The following is an 18,124-nucleotide window of genomic DNA, read 5'->3' as shown; positions in this document are numbered from 1 at the left end:
GGTGGTTCAATCACAAGGGTGATGTGGGCCTTTGACAAACCCGTTATGAGTGTGGGTGTGAGTGGGGAGTGAGGGTGTGATGGGGAGTGAGGGTGTGATGGGGAGTGAGGGTGTTATTCGGGAGTGAGGGTGTGATTAGGGAGTGAGGATGTCATTGAGGAGTGAGGGTGCGATTGAGGAATGAGGGTGTGATTGAGGAGTGAGGGTGTGATTGAGGGGTGAGGGTGTGATTAGGGAGTGAGGATGTGTTTGAGGATTGAGGGTGTAATTAGTGAGTGAGAATGTGATTGAGGAGTGAGGGTGCGATTGAGGAGTGAGGGTGTGATTGAGAAGTGAGGGGGTGATTGGGGATTGAGGGTGTGATTGAGAAGTGAGGCTGTGATTGGGGATTGAGGGTGTGATTGAGTAGTGAGGGTGTGGGGAGTGAGGGCGTGGGGAGTGAGGGTGGGATTGGGAAGTGAGGGTGTGATTGATGACTGAAGGTGTGATTGAGGTGTGAGTTTGTGAATGAGGAGTGAGAGTGTGATTGGGGAGTGAGTGTGTGATTGAGGAGTGAGGCTATGATTGGAGAGTGAGGGTGTGAGTGAAGAGTGTGGGTGTGATTGAGGAGTGAGGGTGTGATTGAGGAGTGAGGGTATGATTGGGGAGTGAGGGTGTGATTGAGGAGTGAGTTTGTGATTGAGCAGTGAGGGTGAGATTGGGGAGTGAGGGTGTGATTGAGGAGTGAGGGTGTGATTGAGGAGTGAGGGTGTCATTGAGGAGTGAGGGTGTGATTGGGGAGTGAGGGTGTGATTGAGGAGTGAGGCTGTGATTGGAGAGTGAGGGTGTGAGTGAAGTGTGTGGGTGTGATTGAGGAGTGAGGGTGTGATTGAGGAGTGAGAGTGTGATTGGGGAGTGAGGGTGTGATTGGGGGGTGAGGGGGTGATTGAGGAGTGATGTTGTGATTGCTGAGCGAGGGTGTGATTGGGGAGTTAGGGGTGATTGAGGAGAGAGGGTGTGATTATGAGTGATGTGTAATTGAGGAGTGAGGGTATGATTGAGGAGTGAGTGTGTTTGAGGAGTGAGGGTGGGATTGGGGAGTGATGGTGTTATTGAGGAGTGAGGTGTGATTGAGGAGTGAGGATGTAATTGAGGTATGAGGGTGTGATTGGAGAGTGAGGGTGTGATTGGAGAGTGAGGGTGTGATTGAGGAGTGAGGGTGTGATTGAGGAGTGAGGGTGTGATTGGAGAGTGAGGGTGTGATTGAGGAGTGAGGTGTGATTCGGGAGTGAGGGTGTGATTGAGGAGTGAGGGTGGGATTGGGGAGTGAGGGTGTGATTGGGGAGTGAGGGTGTGATTGGAGAGTGAGGATGTGATTGGAGAGTGAGGGTGTGATTGAGGAGTGAGGTTGGGATTGGGGAGTGATGGTGTTATTGAGGAGTGAGGTGTGATTGAGGAGTGAGGATGTAATTGAGGTATGAGGGTGTGATTGGAGAGTGAGGGTGTGATTGAGGAGTGAGGGTGTGATTGAGGAGTGAGGGTGTGATTGGAGAGTGAGGGTGTGATTGAGGAGTAAGGTGTGATTGGGGAGTGAGGGTGTGATTGAGGAGTGAGGGTGGGATTGGGGAGTGAGGGTGTGATTGGGGAGTGAGGGTGTGATTGGAGAGTGAGGGTGTGATTGAGGAGTGAGGTGTGATTGGGGAGTGAGGGTGTGATTGAGGAGTGAGGGTGGGATTGGGGAGTGAGGGTGTGATTGGGGAGTGAGGGTGTGATTGGAGAGTGAGGGTGTGATTGAGGAGTGAGGGTGTGATTGGAGAGTGAGGGTGTGATTGAGGAGTGAGGGTGTGATTGAGGAGTGAGGATGTAATTGAGGTATGAGGGTGTGATTGAAGAGTGAGGGTGTGATTGGAGAGTGAGGGTGTGATTGAGGAGTGAGGTGTGATTGAGGAGTGAGGATGTAATTGAGGTATGAGGGTGTGATTGGAGAGTGAGGGTGTGATTGAGGAGTGAGGGTGTGATTGAGGAGTGAGGGTGTGATTGGAGAGTGAGGGTGTGATTGAGGAGTGAGGGTGTGATTGGAGAGTGAGGGTGTGATTGAGGAGTGAGAGTGTGATTGGAGAGTGAGGGTGTGATTGAGGAGTGAGGGTGTGATTGAGGAGTGAGGGTGTGATTGAGGAGTGAGTGTGTGATTGAGGAGTGAGGGTGTGATTGAGGAGTGAGTGTGTGATTGGGGAGTGAGGGTGTGATAGGGGAGTGAGAGTGTGATTGGGGAATTAGAGTGTGATTGGGCAGTGAGGGTGTGATTGGAGAGTGAGTGTGTGATTGAGGAGTGAGTGTGTGATTGAGGAGTGAGTGTGTGATTGAGGAGTGAGGGTGTGATTGAGGAGTGAGGCTGTGATTGAGGAGTGAGGGTGTGATTGAGGAGTGAGGGTGTGATTGAGGAGTGAGGGTGTGATTGAGGAGTGAGGGTGTGATTGAGGAGTGAGGGTGTGATTGAGGAGTGAGGGTGTGATTGAGGAGTGAGGGTGTGATTGAGGAGTGAGGGTGTGATTGAGGAGTGAGGGTGTGATTGAGGAGTGAGGGTGTGATTGAGGAGTGAGGATGTAATTGAGGTATGAGGGTGTGATTGGAGAGTGAGGGTGGGATTGAGGAGTGAGGATGTAATTGAGGCGTGAGGGTGTGATTGGAGAGTGAGGGTGTGATTGGGGAGTGAGGATGTGATTCGAGGGTGAGGTTGTGATTCAGGAGTGAGGGTGTGATTGGAGAGTGAGGGTGTGATTGGGGAGTGAGGATGTGACTGGAGAGTGAGGGTGTGATTGAGGAGTGAGGTGTGATTGAGGAGTGAGGATGTAATTGAGGTATTAGGGTGTGATTGGAGAGCGAGGGTGTGATTGAGGAGTGAGGGTGTGATTGAGGAGTGAGAGTGTGATTGGAGAGTGAGGGTGTGATTGAGGCGTGAGGGTGTGATTGAGGCGTGAGGGTGTGATGGAGAGTGAGGGTGTGATTGAGGAGTGAGGGTGTGATTGAGGAGTGAGGGTGTGATTGGGGAGTGAGGGTGTGATTGGGGAGTGAGAGTGTGATTGGGGAATGAGAGTGTGATTGAGGAGTGAGGGTGTGTTTGAGGAGTGAGGGTGTGATTGAGGAGTGAGGGTGTGATTGAGGAGTGAGGGTGTGTTTGAGGAGTGAGGGTGTGATTGAGGAGTGAGGGTGTGATTGAGGAGTGAGGGTGTGATTGAGGAGTGAGGATGTAATTGAGGTATGAGGGTGTGATTGGAGAGTGAGGGTGGGATTGAGGAGTGAGGATGTAATTGAGGCGTGAGGGTGTGATTGGAGAGTGAGGGTGTGATTGGGGAGTGAGGATGTGATTCGAGGGTGAGGTTGTGATTCAGGAGTGAGGGTGTGATTGGGGAGTGAGGGTGTGACTGAGGAGTGAGGGTGTGGTTGGGGAATGGACTGTGATTGGGGAGTGAGGGTGTGATTGAGGAATGAGGGTGTGATTGCAGAGTGAGGTTGTTATTGGGGTGTGAGGGTGTGATTGGGGTGAGGGTGTGACGAGGGAGTGGTCGTGGATTGGGGAGTGAGGGTGAGATTGGGGAGTGAGGGTGTGATTGAAAAGTGAGGGTGTGGTCGAGGAGTGAGATTGTGATTGAGAAGTGAGGGTGTCATTGAGGAGTGAGGGTGAGATTAGTGAGTGGAGTGTGATGGAGGAGTGAGGGTGTGATTGAGGAGTGAGCATGTGATTGAGGAGTGAGGGTATGATTTGAGAGTGAGGGTGTGATTGGGCAGTGAGGGTGTGATTAAGGAGTGAGGGTATGATTTGAGAGTGAGGGTGTGAGTGAAGAGTGTAGGTGTGATTGAGGAGTGAGGGTGTGATTCAGGAGTGATGGTGTGATTGGGGAGTGAGCGGGTGATTGGGGTGTGAGGGTGTGATTGGGGTGAGGGTGTGATGAGGGAGTGATCGTGGATTGGGGAGTGAGTGTGAGATTAGTGAGTGGAGTGTGATTGGGGAGTGAGGTGTGATTCAGGAATGACGTTGTGATTGAGGAGTGAGGGTGTGATTGAGGTGTGAGGGTGTGATTGGGGAGTGAGGGTGTGATTGAAGAGTGAAGTTGTGATTGAGGAGTGAGCATGTGATTGAGGAGTGCGGGTATGATTTGAGAGTGAGGGTGTGATTGGGCATTGAGGGTGTGATTGGGGAGTGAGGGTGTGATTGAGGAGTGAGGGTGTGATTGAGGAGTGAGATTGTGATTGAGGAGTGAGGGTGTGATTGCGGAGTGAGGGTGTGATTGAGGAGTGAGGGTATGATTGAGGAGTGAGGGTGTGATTGCGGAGTGAGGGTGTGATTGAGGAGTGAGGGTGTGATTTAGGAGTGAGAGTGTGATTGAGGAATGAGCATGTGATTGAGGAGTGAGGGTGTGGTTGAGGAGTGAGAGTGTGATTGAGGAGTGAGGGTGTGATTGAGGTGTGTGGGTGTGATTGAGGAGTGAGGGTGTGATTGGCGAGTGAGGGTGTGATTGGGGAGTTTGTATGATTGAGGAGTGAGGGTGTGAATGAGAAGTGAGAGTGTGATTGAGGAGTGAGGGTGTGATTGAGGAGTGAGAGCGCGATTGAGGAGTGAGGGTGTGATTGAGGAGTGAGGGTGTGATTGAGGAGTGAGGGTGTGAATGAGGAGTGTGGGTGTGATTGAGGAGTGAGGGTGTGGTTGAGGAGTGAGAGTGTGATTGAGGATTGAGGGTGTGATTGAGGAGTGAGAGTGTGATTGGGGAGTGAGGGTGTGATTGGGGAGTTTGTAGGATTGAGGAGTGAGGGTGTGAATGAGGAGTGTGGGTGTGATTGAGAAGTGAGGGTGTGGCTGAGGAGTGAGAGTGTGATTGAGGAGTGAGTGTGTGCTTGAGGAGTGAGGGTGTGATTGACGAGTGTGGGTGTGATTGAGGAGTGAGGGTATGATTTGAGAATGAGGGTGTGATTGGGCAGTGAGGGTGTGATTGGGGAGTGAGGGTGTGATTGAGGAGTGAGGGTGTTATTGAGGAATGAGGGTGTGATTGAGGAGTGAGGGTGTGATTGAGGAGTGAGAGTGTGATTCAGGAGTGAGGGTGTTATTGAGGAGTGAGGGTGTGATTGAGGAGTGTGGTGCGATTGAGTGTGGGTATTATTGGGGAGCGAGGGTGCGATTGCGGAGTGAGGGTGTGATTGAGGAGTGAGGGTGTGATTGAGGAGTGAGAGTGTGATTGAGGAGTGAGGGTGTTAATGAGGAGTGAGGGTGTGATTGGGGAGTGAGGGTGTGATTGAGGAGTGAGGGTGTTATTGAGGAGTTAGGGTGTGATTGAGGAGTGAGATTGTGATTGAGGAGTGAGGGTGTGATTGCGGAGTGAGGGTGTTATTGAGGAGTGAGGGTGTGATTGCGGAGTGAGGGTGTGATTGCGGAGTGAGGGTGTGATTGAGGAGTGAGGGTGTGATTGGGGAGTGAGGATGTGATTGAGGAGTGAGTGTGTGATTGAGGAGTGAGGGCGTGATTGCGGAGTGAGGGTGTGATTGAGGAGTGAGGGTGTTATTGAGGAGTGAGAGTGATTGAGGAGTGAGGGTGTGATTGCGGAGTGAGGGTGTGATTGAGGAGTGAGTGTGTGATTGAGCAGTGAGAGTGTGATTGAGGAGTGAGGGTGTGATTGAGGAGTGAGGGTGTGATTGAGGAGTGAGGGTGTCATTGCGGAGTGAGGGTGTGATTGAGGAGTGAGGGTGTGATTGAGGAGTGAGGGTGGGATTGAGGAGTGAGGGTGTGATTGGGGAGTGAGGGTGTGATTGCGGAGTGAGGGTGTGATTGAGGAGTGATGGTGTGATTGAGGAGTGAGGGTGTGATTGAAGAGTGAGGGTGTGATTGAAGAGTGAGGGTGTGATTGGGGAGTGAGGGTGTGATTGTGGAGTGAGGGTGTGATTGAGGAGTGATGGTGTGATTGAGGAGTGAGGGTGTGATTGAGGAGTGAGGGTGTGATTGAGGAGTGAGGGTGTTATTGCGGAGTGAGGGTGTTATTGAGGAGTGAGGGTGTGATTGAGGAGTGACGGTGTGGTTGGGGAGTGAGGGCGTGTTTGGGGTGTGAGGGTGTGATTGAGGAGTGAGGGTGTGATTGAGGAGTGAGGGTGTGATTGGGTAATGTGGGTGTGATTGGAGAGTGAGGGTGTGATTGGGGAGTGAGGGTGTGATTGGGGAGTGAGGGTGTGATTGGAGAATGAGGGTGTGATTGGGGAGTGAGGGTGTGATTGGGAAGTGAGGGTGTGACTGGGGAATGAGGGTGTGATTGGGGAGTGAGGGTGTGATTGGGGAGTGAGGTTGCGATTGGGGAGTGAGGGTGTGATTGGGGAGTGAGGGTGTGATTGAGGAGTGAGGGTGTGACTGGGGAGTGAGGGTGTGTTTGGGGAGTGAGGGTGTGATTGAGGAGTGAGGGTGTGATTGTGGAGTGAGAGTGTGATTGAGGAGTGAGGGTGTGGTTGAGGAGTGAGGGTGTGATTGAGGAGTGAGAGTGTGATTGAGGAGTGAGGGTGTGGTTGAGGAGTGAGGGTGTGATTGAGGCGTGAGGGTGTGATTGCGGAGTGAGGGTGTGATTGAGGAGTGAGGGTGTGATTGCGGAGTGAGGGTGTGATTGAGGAGTGAGGGTGTTATTGAGGAGTGAGAGTGATTGAGGAGTGAGGGTGGGATTGGGGAGTGATGGTGTTATTGAGGAGTGAGGTGTGATTGAGGAGTGAGGATGTAATTGAGGTATGAGGGTGTGATTGGAGAGTGAGGGTGTGATTGAGGAGTGAGGGTGTGATTGAGGAGTGAGGGTGTGATTGGAGAGTGAGGGTGTGATTGAGGAGTGAGGTGTGATTGGGGAGTGAGGGTGTGATTGAGGAGTGAGGGTGGGATTGGGGAGTGAGGGTGTGATTGGGGAGTGAGGGTGTGATTGGAGAGTGAGGATGTGATTGGAGAGTGAGGGTGTGATTGAGGAGTGAGGTTGGGATTGGGGAGTGATGGTGTAATTGAGGAGTGAGGTGTGATTGAGGAGTGAGGATGTAATTGAGGTATGAGGGTGTGATTGGAGAGTGAGGGTGTGATTGAGGAGTGAGGGTGTGATTGAGGAGTGAGGGTGTGATTGGAGAGTGAGGGTGTGATTGAGGAGTGAGGTGTGATTGGGGAGTGAGGGTGTGATTGAGGAGTGAGGGTGGGATTGGGGAGTGAGGGTGTGATTGGGGAGTGAGGGTGTGATTGGAGAGTGAGGGTGTGATTGAGGAGTGAGGTGTGATTGGGGAGTGAGGGTGTGATTGAGGAGTGAGGGTGGGATTGGGGAGTGAGGGTGTGATTGGGGAGTGAGGGTGTGATTGGAGAGTGAGGGTGTGATTGAGGAGTGAGGGTGTGATTGGAGAGTGAGGGTGTGATTGAGGAGTGAGGGTGTGATTGAGGAGTGAGGATGTAATTGAGGTATGAGGGTGTGATTGAAGAGTCAGGGTGTGATTGGAGAGTGAGGGTGTGATTGAGGAGTGAGGGTGTGATTGAGGAGTGAGGGTGTGATTGGAGAGTGAGGGTGTGATTGAGGAGTGAGGGTGTGATTGGAGAGTGAGGGTGTGATTGAGGAGTGAGGGTGTGATTGAGGAGTGAGGGTGTGATTGAGGAGTGAGGGTGTGATTGGGGAGTGAGAGTGTGATTGGGGAATGAGAGTGTGATTGAGGAGTGAGGGTGTGTTTGAGGAGTGAGGGTGTGATTGAGGAGTGAGGGTGTGATTGAGGAGTGAGGGTGTGTTTGAGGAGTGAGGGTGTGATTGAGGAGTGAGGGTGTGATTGAGGAGTGAGGGTGTGATTGAGGAGTGAGGATGTAATTGAGGTATGAGGGTGTGATTGGAGAGTGAGGGTGGGATTGAGGATTGAGGATGTAATTGAGGCGTGAGGGTGTGATTGGAGAGTGAGGGTGTGATTGGGGAGTGAGGATGTGATTCGAGGGTGAGGTTGTGATTCAGGAGTGAGGGTGTGATTGGAGAGTGAGGGTGTGATTGGGGAGTGAGGATGTGACTGGAGAGTGAGGGTGTGATTGAGGAGTGAGGTGTGATTGAGGAGTGAGGATGTAATTGAGGTATTAGGGTGTGATTGGAGAGCGAGGGTGTGATTGAGGAGTGAGGGTGTGATTGAGGAGTGAGAGTGTGATTGGAGAGTGAGGGTGTGATTGAGGCGTGAGGGTGTGATTGAGGCGTGAGGGTGTGATTGGAGAGTGAGGGTGTGATTGAGGAGTGAGGGTGTGATTGAGGAGTGAGGGTGTGATTGGGGAGTGAGGGTGTGATTGGGGAGTGAGAGTGTGATTGGGGAATGAGAGTGTGATTGAGGAGTGAGGGTGTGTTTGAGGAGTGAGGGTGTGATTGAGGAGTGAGGGTGTGATTGAGGAGTGAGGGTGTGTTTGAGGAGTGAGGGTGTGATTGAGGAGTGAGGGTGTGATTGAGGAGTGAGGGTGTGATTGAGGAGTGAGGATGTAATTGAGGTATGAGGGTGTGATTGGAGAGTGAGGGTGGGATTGAGGAGTGAGGATGTAATTGAGGCGTGAGGGTGTGATTGGAGAGTGAGGGTGTGATTGGGGAGTGAGGATGTGATTCGAGGGTGAGGTTGTGATTCAGGAGTGAGGGTGTGATTGGGGAGTGAGGGTGTGACTGAGGAGTGAGGGTGTGGTTGGGGAATGGACTGTGATTGGGGAGTGAGGGTGTGATTGAGGAATGAGGGTGTGATTGCAGAGTGAGGGTGTTATTGGGGTGTGAGGGTGTGATTGGGGTGAGGTTGTGATTGGGAAGTGAGGGTGTGATTGAGGAGTGATGATGTGATTGCAGAGTGAGGGTGTTATTGGGGTGTGAGGGTGTGATTGGGGTGAGGGTGTGACGAGGGAGTGGTCGTGGATTGGGGAGTGAGGGTGAGATTGGGGATTGAGGGTGTGATTGAAAAGTGAGGGTGTGGTCGAGGAGTGAGATTGTGATTGAGAAGTGAGGGTGTCATTGAGGAGTGAGGGTGAGATTAGTGAGTGGAGTGTGATGGAGGAGTGAGGGTGTGATTGAGGAGTGAGCATGTGATTGAGGAGTGAGGGTATGATTTGAGAGTGAGGGTGTGATTGGGCAGTGAGTGTGTGATTAAGGAGTGAGGGTATGATTTGAGAGTGAGGGTGTGAGTGAAGAGTGTGGGTGTGATTGAGGAGTGAGGATGTGATTGAGGAGTGATGGTGTGATTGGGGAGTGAGCGGGTGATTGGGGTGTGAGGGTGTGATTGGGGTGAGGGTGTGATGAGGGAGTGATCGTGGATTGGGGAGTGAGTGTGAGATTAGTGAGTGGAGTGTGATTGGGGAGTGAGGTGTGATTCAGGAATTACGTTGTGATTGAGGAGTGAGGGTGTGATTGAGGTGTGAGGGTGTGATTGGGGAGTGAGGGTGTGATTGAAGAGTGAAGTTGTGATTGAGGAGTGAGCATGTGATTGAGGAGTGCGGGTATGATTTGAGAGTGAGGGTGTGATTGGGCATTGAGGGTGTGATTGGGGAGTGAGGGTGTGATTGAGGAGTGAGGGTGTGATTGAGGAGTGAGATTGTGATTGAGGAGTGAGGGTGTGATTGCGGAGTGAGGGTGTGATTGAGGAGTGAGGGTATGATTGAGGAGTGAGGGTGTGATTGCGGAGTGAGGGTGTGATTGAGGAGTGAGGGTGTGATTTAGGAGTGAGAGTGTGATTGAGGAATGAGCATGTGATTGAGGAGTGAGGGTGTGGTTGAGGAGTGAGAGTGTGATTGAGGAGTGAGGGTGTGATTGAGGTGTGTGGGTGTGATTGAGGAGTGAGGGTGTGATTGGGGAGTGAGGGTGTGATTGGGGAGTTTGTATGATTGAGGAGTGAGGGTGTGAATGAGAAGTGAGAGTGTGATTGAGGAGTGAGGGTGTGATTGAGGAGTGAGAGCGCGATTGAGGAGTGAGGGTGTGATTGAGGAGTGAGGGTGTGATTGAGGAGTGAGGGTGTGAATGAGGAGTGTGGGTGTGATTGAGGAGTGAGGGTGTGGTGGAGGAGTGAGAGTGTGATTGAGGAGTGAGGGTGTGATTGAGGAGTGAGAGTGTGATTGGGGAGTGAGGGTGTGATTGGGGAGTTTGTAGGATTGAGGAGTGAGGGTGTGAATGAGGAGTGTGGGTGTGATTGAGAAGTGAGGGTGTGGCTGAGGAGTGAGAGTGTGATTGAGGAGTGAGTGTGTGCTTGAGGAGTGAGGGTGTGATTGACGAGTGTGGGTGTGATTGAGGAGTGAGGGTATGATTTGAGAATGAGGGTGTGATTGGGCAGTGAGGGTGTGATTGGGAAGTGAGGGTGTGATTGAGGAGTGAGGGTGTTATTGAGGAATGAGGGTGTGATTGAGGAGTGAGGGTGTGATTGAGGAGTGAGAGTGTGATTCAGGAGTGAGGGTGTTATTGAGGAGTGAGGGTGTGATTGAGGAGTGTGGTGCGATTGAGTGTGGGTGTTATTGGGGAGCGAGGGTGCGATTGCGGAGTGAGGGTGTGATTGAGGAGTGAGGGTGTGATTGAGGAGTGAGAGTGTGATTGAGGAGTGAGGGTGTTAATGAGGAGTGAGGGTGTGATTGGGGAGTGAGGGTGTGATTGAGGAGTGAGGGTGTTATTGAGGAGTTAGGGTGTGATTGAGGAGTGAGATTGTGATTGAGGAGTGAGGATGTGATTGCGGAGTGATGGTGTTATTGAGGAGTGAGGGTGTGATTGCGGAGTGAGGGTGTGATTGCGGAGTGAGGGTGTGATTGAGGAGTGAGGGTGTGATTGGGGAGTGAGGATGTGATTGTGGAGTGAGTGTGTGATTGAGGAGTGAGGGCGTGATTGCGGAGTGAGGGTGTGATTGAGGAGTGAGGGTGTTATTGAGGAGTGAGAGTGATTGAGGGGTGAGGGTGTGATTGCGGAGTGAGGGTGTGATTGAGGAGTGAGTGTGTGATTGAGCAGTGAGAGTGTGATTGAGGAGTGAGGGTGTGATTGAGGAGTGAGGGTGTGATTGAGGAGTGAGGGTGTCATTGCGGAGTGAGGGTGTGATTGAGGAGTGAGGGTGTGATTGAGGAGTGAGGGTGGGATTGAGGAGTGAGGGTGTGATTGGGGAGTGAGGGTGTGATTGCGGAGTGAGGGTGTGATTGAGGAGTGATGGTGTGATTGAGGAGTGAGGGTGTGATTGAAGAGTGAGGGTGTGATTGAAGAGTGAGGGTGTGATTGGGGAGTGAGGGTGTGATTGTGGAGTGAGGGTGTGATTGAGGAGTGAGGGTGTGATTGAGGAGTGATGGTGTGATTGAGGAGTGAGGGTGTGATTGAGGAATGAGGGTGTGATTGAGGAGTGAGGGTGTTATTGCGGAGTGAGGGTGTTATTGAGGAGTGAGGGTGTGATTGAGGAGTGACGGTGTGGTTGGGGAGTGAGGGCGTGTTTGGGGTGTGAGGGTGTGATTGAGGAGTGAGGGTGTGATTGAGGAGTGAGGGTGTGATTGGGTAATGTGGGTGTGATTGGAGAGTGAGGGTGTGATTGGGGAGTGAGGGTGTGATTGGGGAGTGAGGGTGTGATTGGGGAATGAGGGTGTGATTGGGGAGTGAGGGTGTGATTGGGAAGTGAGGGTGTGACTGGGGAATGAGGGTGTGATTGGGGAGTGAGGGTGTGATTGGGGAGTGAGGTTGCGATTGGGGAGTGAGGGTGTGATTGGGGAGTGAGGGTGTGATTGAGGAGTGAGGGTGTGACTGGGGAGTGAGGGTGTGTTTGGGGAGTGAGGGTGTGATTGAGGAGTGAGGGTGTGATTGTGGAGTGAGAGTGTGATTGAGGAGTGAGGGTGTGGTTGAGGAGTGAGGGTGTGATTGAGGAGTGAGAGTGTGATTGAGGAGTGAGGGTGTGGTTGAGGAGTGAGGGTGTGATTGAGGCGTGAGGGTGTGATTGCGGAGTGAGGGTGTGATTGAGGAGTGAGGGTGTGATTGCGGAGTGAGGGTGTGATTGAGGAGTGAGGGTGTTATTGAGGAGTGAGAGTGATTGAGGAGTGAGGGTGTGATTGAGGAGTGAAGGTGTGATTGCGGAGTGAGGGTGTGATTGAGAAGTGAGGGTGTGATTGAGGAGTGACGGTGGGATTGAGGAGTGAGGGTGTGATTGGGCAGTGAGGGTGTGATTGCGGAGTGAGGGTGTGATTGAGGAGTGATGGTGTGATTGAGGAGTGAGGGTGTGATTGAAGAGTGAGGGTGTGATTGGGGAGTGAGGGTGTGATTGGGGAGTGAGGGTGTGATTGAGGAGTGATGGTGTGATTGAGGAGTGAGGGTGTGATTGAGGAGTGAGGGTCTGATTGAGGAGTGAGGGTGTTATTGCGGAGTGAGGGTGTTATTGAGGAGTGAAGGTGTGATTGAGGAGTGACGGTGTGGTTGGGGAGTGAGGGCGTGTTTGGGGTGTGAGGGTGTGATTGAGGAGTGAGGGTTTGATTGAGGAGTGAGGGTGTGATTGGGGAATGTGCGTGTGATTGGAGAGTGAGTGTGTGATTAGGGAGTGAGGGTGTGATTGGGGAGTGAGGGTGTGATTGGGGAATGAGGGTGTGATTGGGGAGTGAGGGTGTGATTGGGGAGTGAGGGTGTGATTGGGGAGTGAGGTTGTGATTGGGGAGTGAGGGTGTGATTGGGGAGTGAGGGTGTGATTGAGGAGTGAGGGTGTGACTGGGGAGTGAGGGTGTGTTTGGGGAGTGAGGGTGTGATTGAGGAGTGAGGGTGTGATTGTGGAGTGAGAGTGTGATTGAGGAGTGAGGGTGTGGTTGAGGAGTGAGGGTGTGATTGAGGAGTGAGAGTGTGATTGAGGAGTGAGAGTGTGATGAGGAGTGGGAGTGTGATTGCGGAGTGAGGGTGTGATTGAAAAGTGAGGGTGTGGTTGAGGAGTGAGGGTGTGATTGAGGAGTGAGTGTGTGATTGAGGAGTGAGAGCGTGATTGAGGAGTGAGAGTGTGATTGAGGAGTCAGAGTGTGATTGAGGAGTGAGGGTGTGATTGCGGAGTGAGGGTGTTATTGAGGGATGACGCTGTGATTGAGGAGTGTGATTGAGGAGTGAGATTGTGATTGAGGAGTGAGGGTGTGATTGCGGAGTGAGGATGTGATTGAGGAGTGAGGGTGTTATTGAGGAGTGAGATTGTGATTGAGGAGTGAGAGTGTGATTGAGGAGTGAGGGTGTGATTGAGGAGTGAGAGTGTGATTGAGGAGTGAGGATGTTATTGAGGAGTGAGAGTGTGATTGAGGAGTGAGATTGTGATTGAGGAGTGATTGTGTTACTGAGGAGTGAGGGTGTGATTGAGGAGTGAGGCTGTGATTGAGGAGTGGGATTGTAATTGAGGAGTGAGGGTGTGATTGAGGATTGAGGGTGTGATTGAGGAGTGAGAGTGTGATTGAGGAGTGAGGGTGTTATTGAGGAGTGAGGGTGTGATTGAGGAGTGTTGTGCGATTGAGTGTGGGTGTTATTGGGGAGTGCGGGTGCGATTGCGGAGTGAGGGTGTGATTGAGGAGTGAGGGTGGTATTGAGGAATGACGCTGTGATTGAGGAGTGAGTGTGTGATTGAGGAGTGAGATTGTGATTGAGGAGTGAGTGTGTGATTGCGGAGTGAGGGTGTGATTGAGGAGTGAGGGTGTTATTGAGGAGTGAGGGTGTGATGGAGGAGTGAGGGTGTGATTGGGGAGTGAGGGTGTGATTGGGGAGTGAGGGTGTGATTGAGGAGTGAGGGTGTGATTGGGGAGTGAGTGTGTGATTGAGGAGTGAGGTTGTTATTGAGGAGTGAGGGTGTGATTGAGGAGTGAGGGTGTGATTGAGGAGTGAGGGTGTGACTGGGGAGTGAGGGTTTGACTGGGGATTGAGGGTGTGATTGGGGAGTGAGGGTGTGTTTGCGGAGTGAGGGTGTGATCGAGGAGTGAGGGTGTGATTGAGGAGTGAGAGTGTGATTGAGGAGTGAGGGTGTTATTGAGGAGTGAGGGTGTGATTGAGGAGTGAGGGTGTGATTGAGGAGAGAGAGTGTGATTGAGGAGTGAGGGTGTGATTGAGGAGTGAAGGTGTGATTGAGGAGTGAGGGTGTGATTGGGGTGTGAGGGTGTGATTGGAGAATGAGGGTGTGATTTGGGAGTGAGAGTGTGATTGGGGAGTGAGGGTGTGATTGAGGCGTGAGTTTGTGATTGGTGAGTGAGGGTGTGATTGGGGTTTGAGGTTGTGATTGGGTAATGAGGGTGTGATTGGGGTGTCAGAGTGTGTTTGGGGAATGAGGGTGTGATTGGGGTGTGAGGGTGTTATTGGGGAGTGAGCGTGTGATTGGGGTGTGTGGGTGTGATTGGGGTGTGTTTGGGGAATGAGGATGTGATTGGGGACTGATGGTGTGATTGGGGAATAAGAGTGTGATTGGAGAGTGAGGGTGTGATTGAGGAATGAGGGTGTTTTGGGGGAATGAGGATGTGATTGGTGAGAGAGGGTGTGATTGGGAAATGAGGGTGTGATTGTGGAATGAGGGTGTGATTGGTGCGTGAGGGTGTGATTGGGGAACGAGGGTGTGATTGGGGAGTGAGGGTGTGATTGGGGAGTGAGGGTGTGATTGGGGAATGAGTGTGTGATTGGGGAGTGAGGGTTCGATTGAGGAGTGTCAGTGTGATTACAGAATGAGGGTGTGATCGGAGAATGAGGGTGTGATTGGCAGGTGAGGGTGCAATTGAGGAGTGTCAGTGTGACTGGGGAGTGAGGGTGTGATTCAGGATTGAGGGTGGGATTGAGGAGTGTCAGTGCGGTCAGTTTGAGTATAGTTTCTCTCAGGGACCCTGCAGTAATGGGTGCAGGGCAGTGAGAGACTGGGGAAAGCGGGACCTTGTCCTCACTCTGTCTCTGTGTTGCCTCTTCTCTGTCTCAGCTGTCAGACTTGGTTTTGAAGCTCACTCTGCTTTACTGTGGTGGATGTCTGGTGGAAGCAGGAAACGTCACCAGTGGGAATCTCGTCTCCATCATATTTTACACGCTGCAGTTTACCACGGCCATCGAGGTGAGTGATGCAGCCTTGTTCAGGAGAGAATACTCATCGTATCGACAGCTGACATCAAGAAACCTGATACCCAGACGCTGAACGTCTGCAGCACATTGACTGGTCACAGTGTGCACATGGACATCACACTGACTGGTCACAGTGTGCACTTCGACATCGCACTGACTGGTCACACTGTGCACATGGACATCACACTGACTGGTCACAGTGTGCACATCGACATCACACTGACTGGTCACACTGTGCACATGGACATCACACTGACTGGTCACACTGTGCACATGGACATCACACTGACTGGTCACAGTGTGCACATGGACATCACACTGACTGGTCACAGTGTGCACATGGACATCACACTGACTGGTCACAGTGTGCACTTGGACATCACACTGACTGGGCACACTGTGCACATGGACATCACACTGACTGGTCACACTGTGTACTTGGACATCACACTGAATGGTCACACTGTGCACAAGGACATCACACTGACTGGTCACACTGTGCAAATGGACATCACACTAACTGGTCACACTGTGCACATGGACATCACACAGACTGGTCACACTGTGTACTTGGACATCACACTGACTGGTCACACTGTGTACTTGGACATCACACTGAATGGTCACACTGTGCACAAGGACATCACACTGACTGGTCACACTGTGCAAATGGACATCACACTAACTGGTCACACTGTGCACATAGACATCACACTGACTGGTCAGAGTGTGTACATGGACATCACACTGACTGGCCACACTGTGCTCATGGACATCACGCTGACTGGTCACACTGTGTACTTGGACATCACACTGACTGGTCGCACTGTGCACACGGACATCACACTGACTGGTCACACTGTGTACATGGACATAACACTGACTGGTCACACTGTGCACATGGACATCACACTGACTGGTCACACTGTGTACATGGACATCACACTGACTGGTCACACTGTGAACATGGACATCACACTGACTGGTCGCACTGTGCACATGGACATCACACTGACTGGACATACTGTGTACATGGACATAACACTGACTGGTCACACTGTGTACCTGGACATCACACTGACTGGTCACACTGTGTACATGGACAACACACTGACTGGTCACACTGTGTACATGGACATAACACTGACTGGTCACACTGTGCACATGGACATCACACTGACTGGTCACACTGTGTACATGGACATAACACTGACTGGTCACACTGTGTACATTGAGATCACACTGACTGGTCACACTGTGTACATGGACATCACACTGACTGGTCACAGTGTGCACATGGACATCACACTGACTGGTCACACTGTGTACATGGACATAACACTGACTGGTCACACTGTGTACATTGAGATCACACTGACTGGTCACACTGTGTACATGGACATCACACTGACTGGTCACAGTGTGCACATGGACATCACACTGACTGGTCACACTGTGTACAAGGACATCACACTGACTGGTCACACTGTGTACATGGACATAACACTGACTGGTCACACTGTGCACATGGACATCACACTGACTGGTCACACTGTGTACATGGACATAACACTGACTGGTCACACTGTGTACATTGAGATCACACTGACTGGTCACACTGTGTACATGGACATCACACTGACTGGTCACAGTGTGCACATGGACATCACACTGACTGGTCACACTGTGTACATGGACATCACACTGACTGGTCACACTGTGCACATGGACATCACACTGACTGGTCACACTGTGCACACGGACATCACACTGACTGGTCACACTGTGTACATGGACATCACACTGACTGGTCACACTGTGTACATGGACATCACACTGACTGGTCACAGTGTGCACATGGACATCACACTGACTGGTCACACTGTGTACATGGACATCACACTGACTGGTCACACTGTGCACACGGACATCACACTGACTGGTCACACTGTGCACATGGTCATCACACTGACTGGTCACACAGTGTACATGGACATCACACTGACTGGTCACATCACATTGACTGGTCACACTGTGTACATGGACATCACACTGACTGGTCACACTGTGCACAAGGACATCACACTGACTGGTCACACTGTGTACATGGACATCACACTGACTGGTCACACAGTGTACATGGACATCACACTGACTGGTCACATCACATTGACTGGTCACACTGTGTACATGGACATCACACTGACTGGTCACACTGTGCACAAGGACATCACACTGACTGGTCACACTGTGTACATGGACATCACACTGACTGGTCACACTGTGCACATGGTCATCACACTGACTGGTCACACAGTGTACATGGACATCACACTGACTGGTCACATCACATTGACTGGTCACACTGTGTACATGGACATCACACTGACTGGTCACACTGTGCACAAGGACATCACACTGACTGGTCACACTGTGTACATGGACATCACACTGACTGGTCACACAGTGTACATGGACATCACACTGACTGGTCACATCACATTGACTGGTCACACTGTGCACAAGGACATCACACTGACTGGTCACACTGTGTACATGGACATCACACTGACTGGTCACACTGTGCACAAGGACATCACACTGACTGGTCACACTGTGTACATGGACATCACACTGACTGGTCACAGTGTGCACATGGACATCACACTGAATGGTCACACTGTGTACATGGTCATCACACTGACTGGTCATACTGTGTACATGGACATCACACTGACTGGTCACACAGTGTACATGGACATCACACTGGCTGGTCACACCGTGCACAAGGACATCACACTGACTGGTCACACTGTGCACATGGACATCACACTGACTGGGCACAGTGTGTACATGGACATCACACTGACTGGTCACAGTGTGCACATCGACATCACACTGACTGGTCACACTGTGCACATGGACATCACACTGACTGGCCACACTGTGCACATGGTCATCACACTGACTGGTCACACTGTGTACATGGACATCACACTGACTGGTCACACTGTGTACATGGACATCACACTGACTGGTCACACAGTGTACATGGACATCACACTGACTGGTCACATCACATTGACTGGTCACACTGTGTACATGGACATCACACTGAC

The 18,124-nt window shown here is 51.7% G+C and overlaps 1 protein-coding gene across 1 annotated transcript in view; it reads left to right on the top strand.

Annotated features, from left to right (window-relative positions):
* LOC140390099 (antigen peptide transporter 1-like) overlaps window positions 1–18,124 on the top strand; it is a 79,445-nt gene that overhangs the window by 24,534 nt on the left and 36,787 nt on the right. The window contains exon 7 of the mRNA XM_072475005.1: window positions 14,869–14,997. Within this exon, the coding sequence (XP_072331106.1) occupies window positions 14,869–14,997 (129 nt within the window). The remainder of the gene's footprint in view (window positions 1–14,868; window positions 14,998–18,124) is intronic.

This window comes from Scyliorhinus torazame, chromosome 14 (genome assembly GCF_047496885.1).
Source record: "Scyliorhinus torazame isolate Kashiwa2021f chromosome 14, sScyTor2.1, whole genome shotgun sequence".
Taxonomy (NCBI): Eukaryota; Metazoa; Chordata; class Chondrichthyes; order Carcharhiniformes; family Scyliorhinidae; genus Scyliorhinus; species Scyliorhinus torazame.
This window is presented reverse-complemented; position numbering and strand designations above follow the sequence as displayed.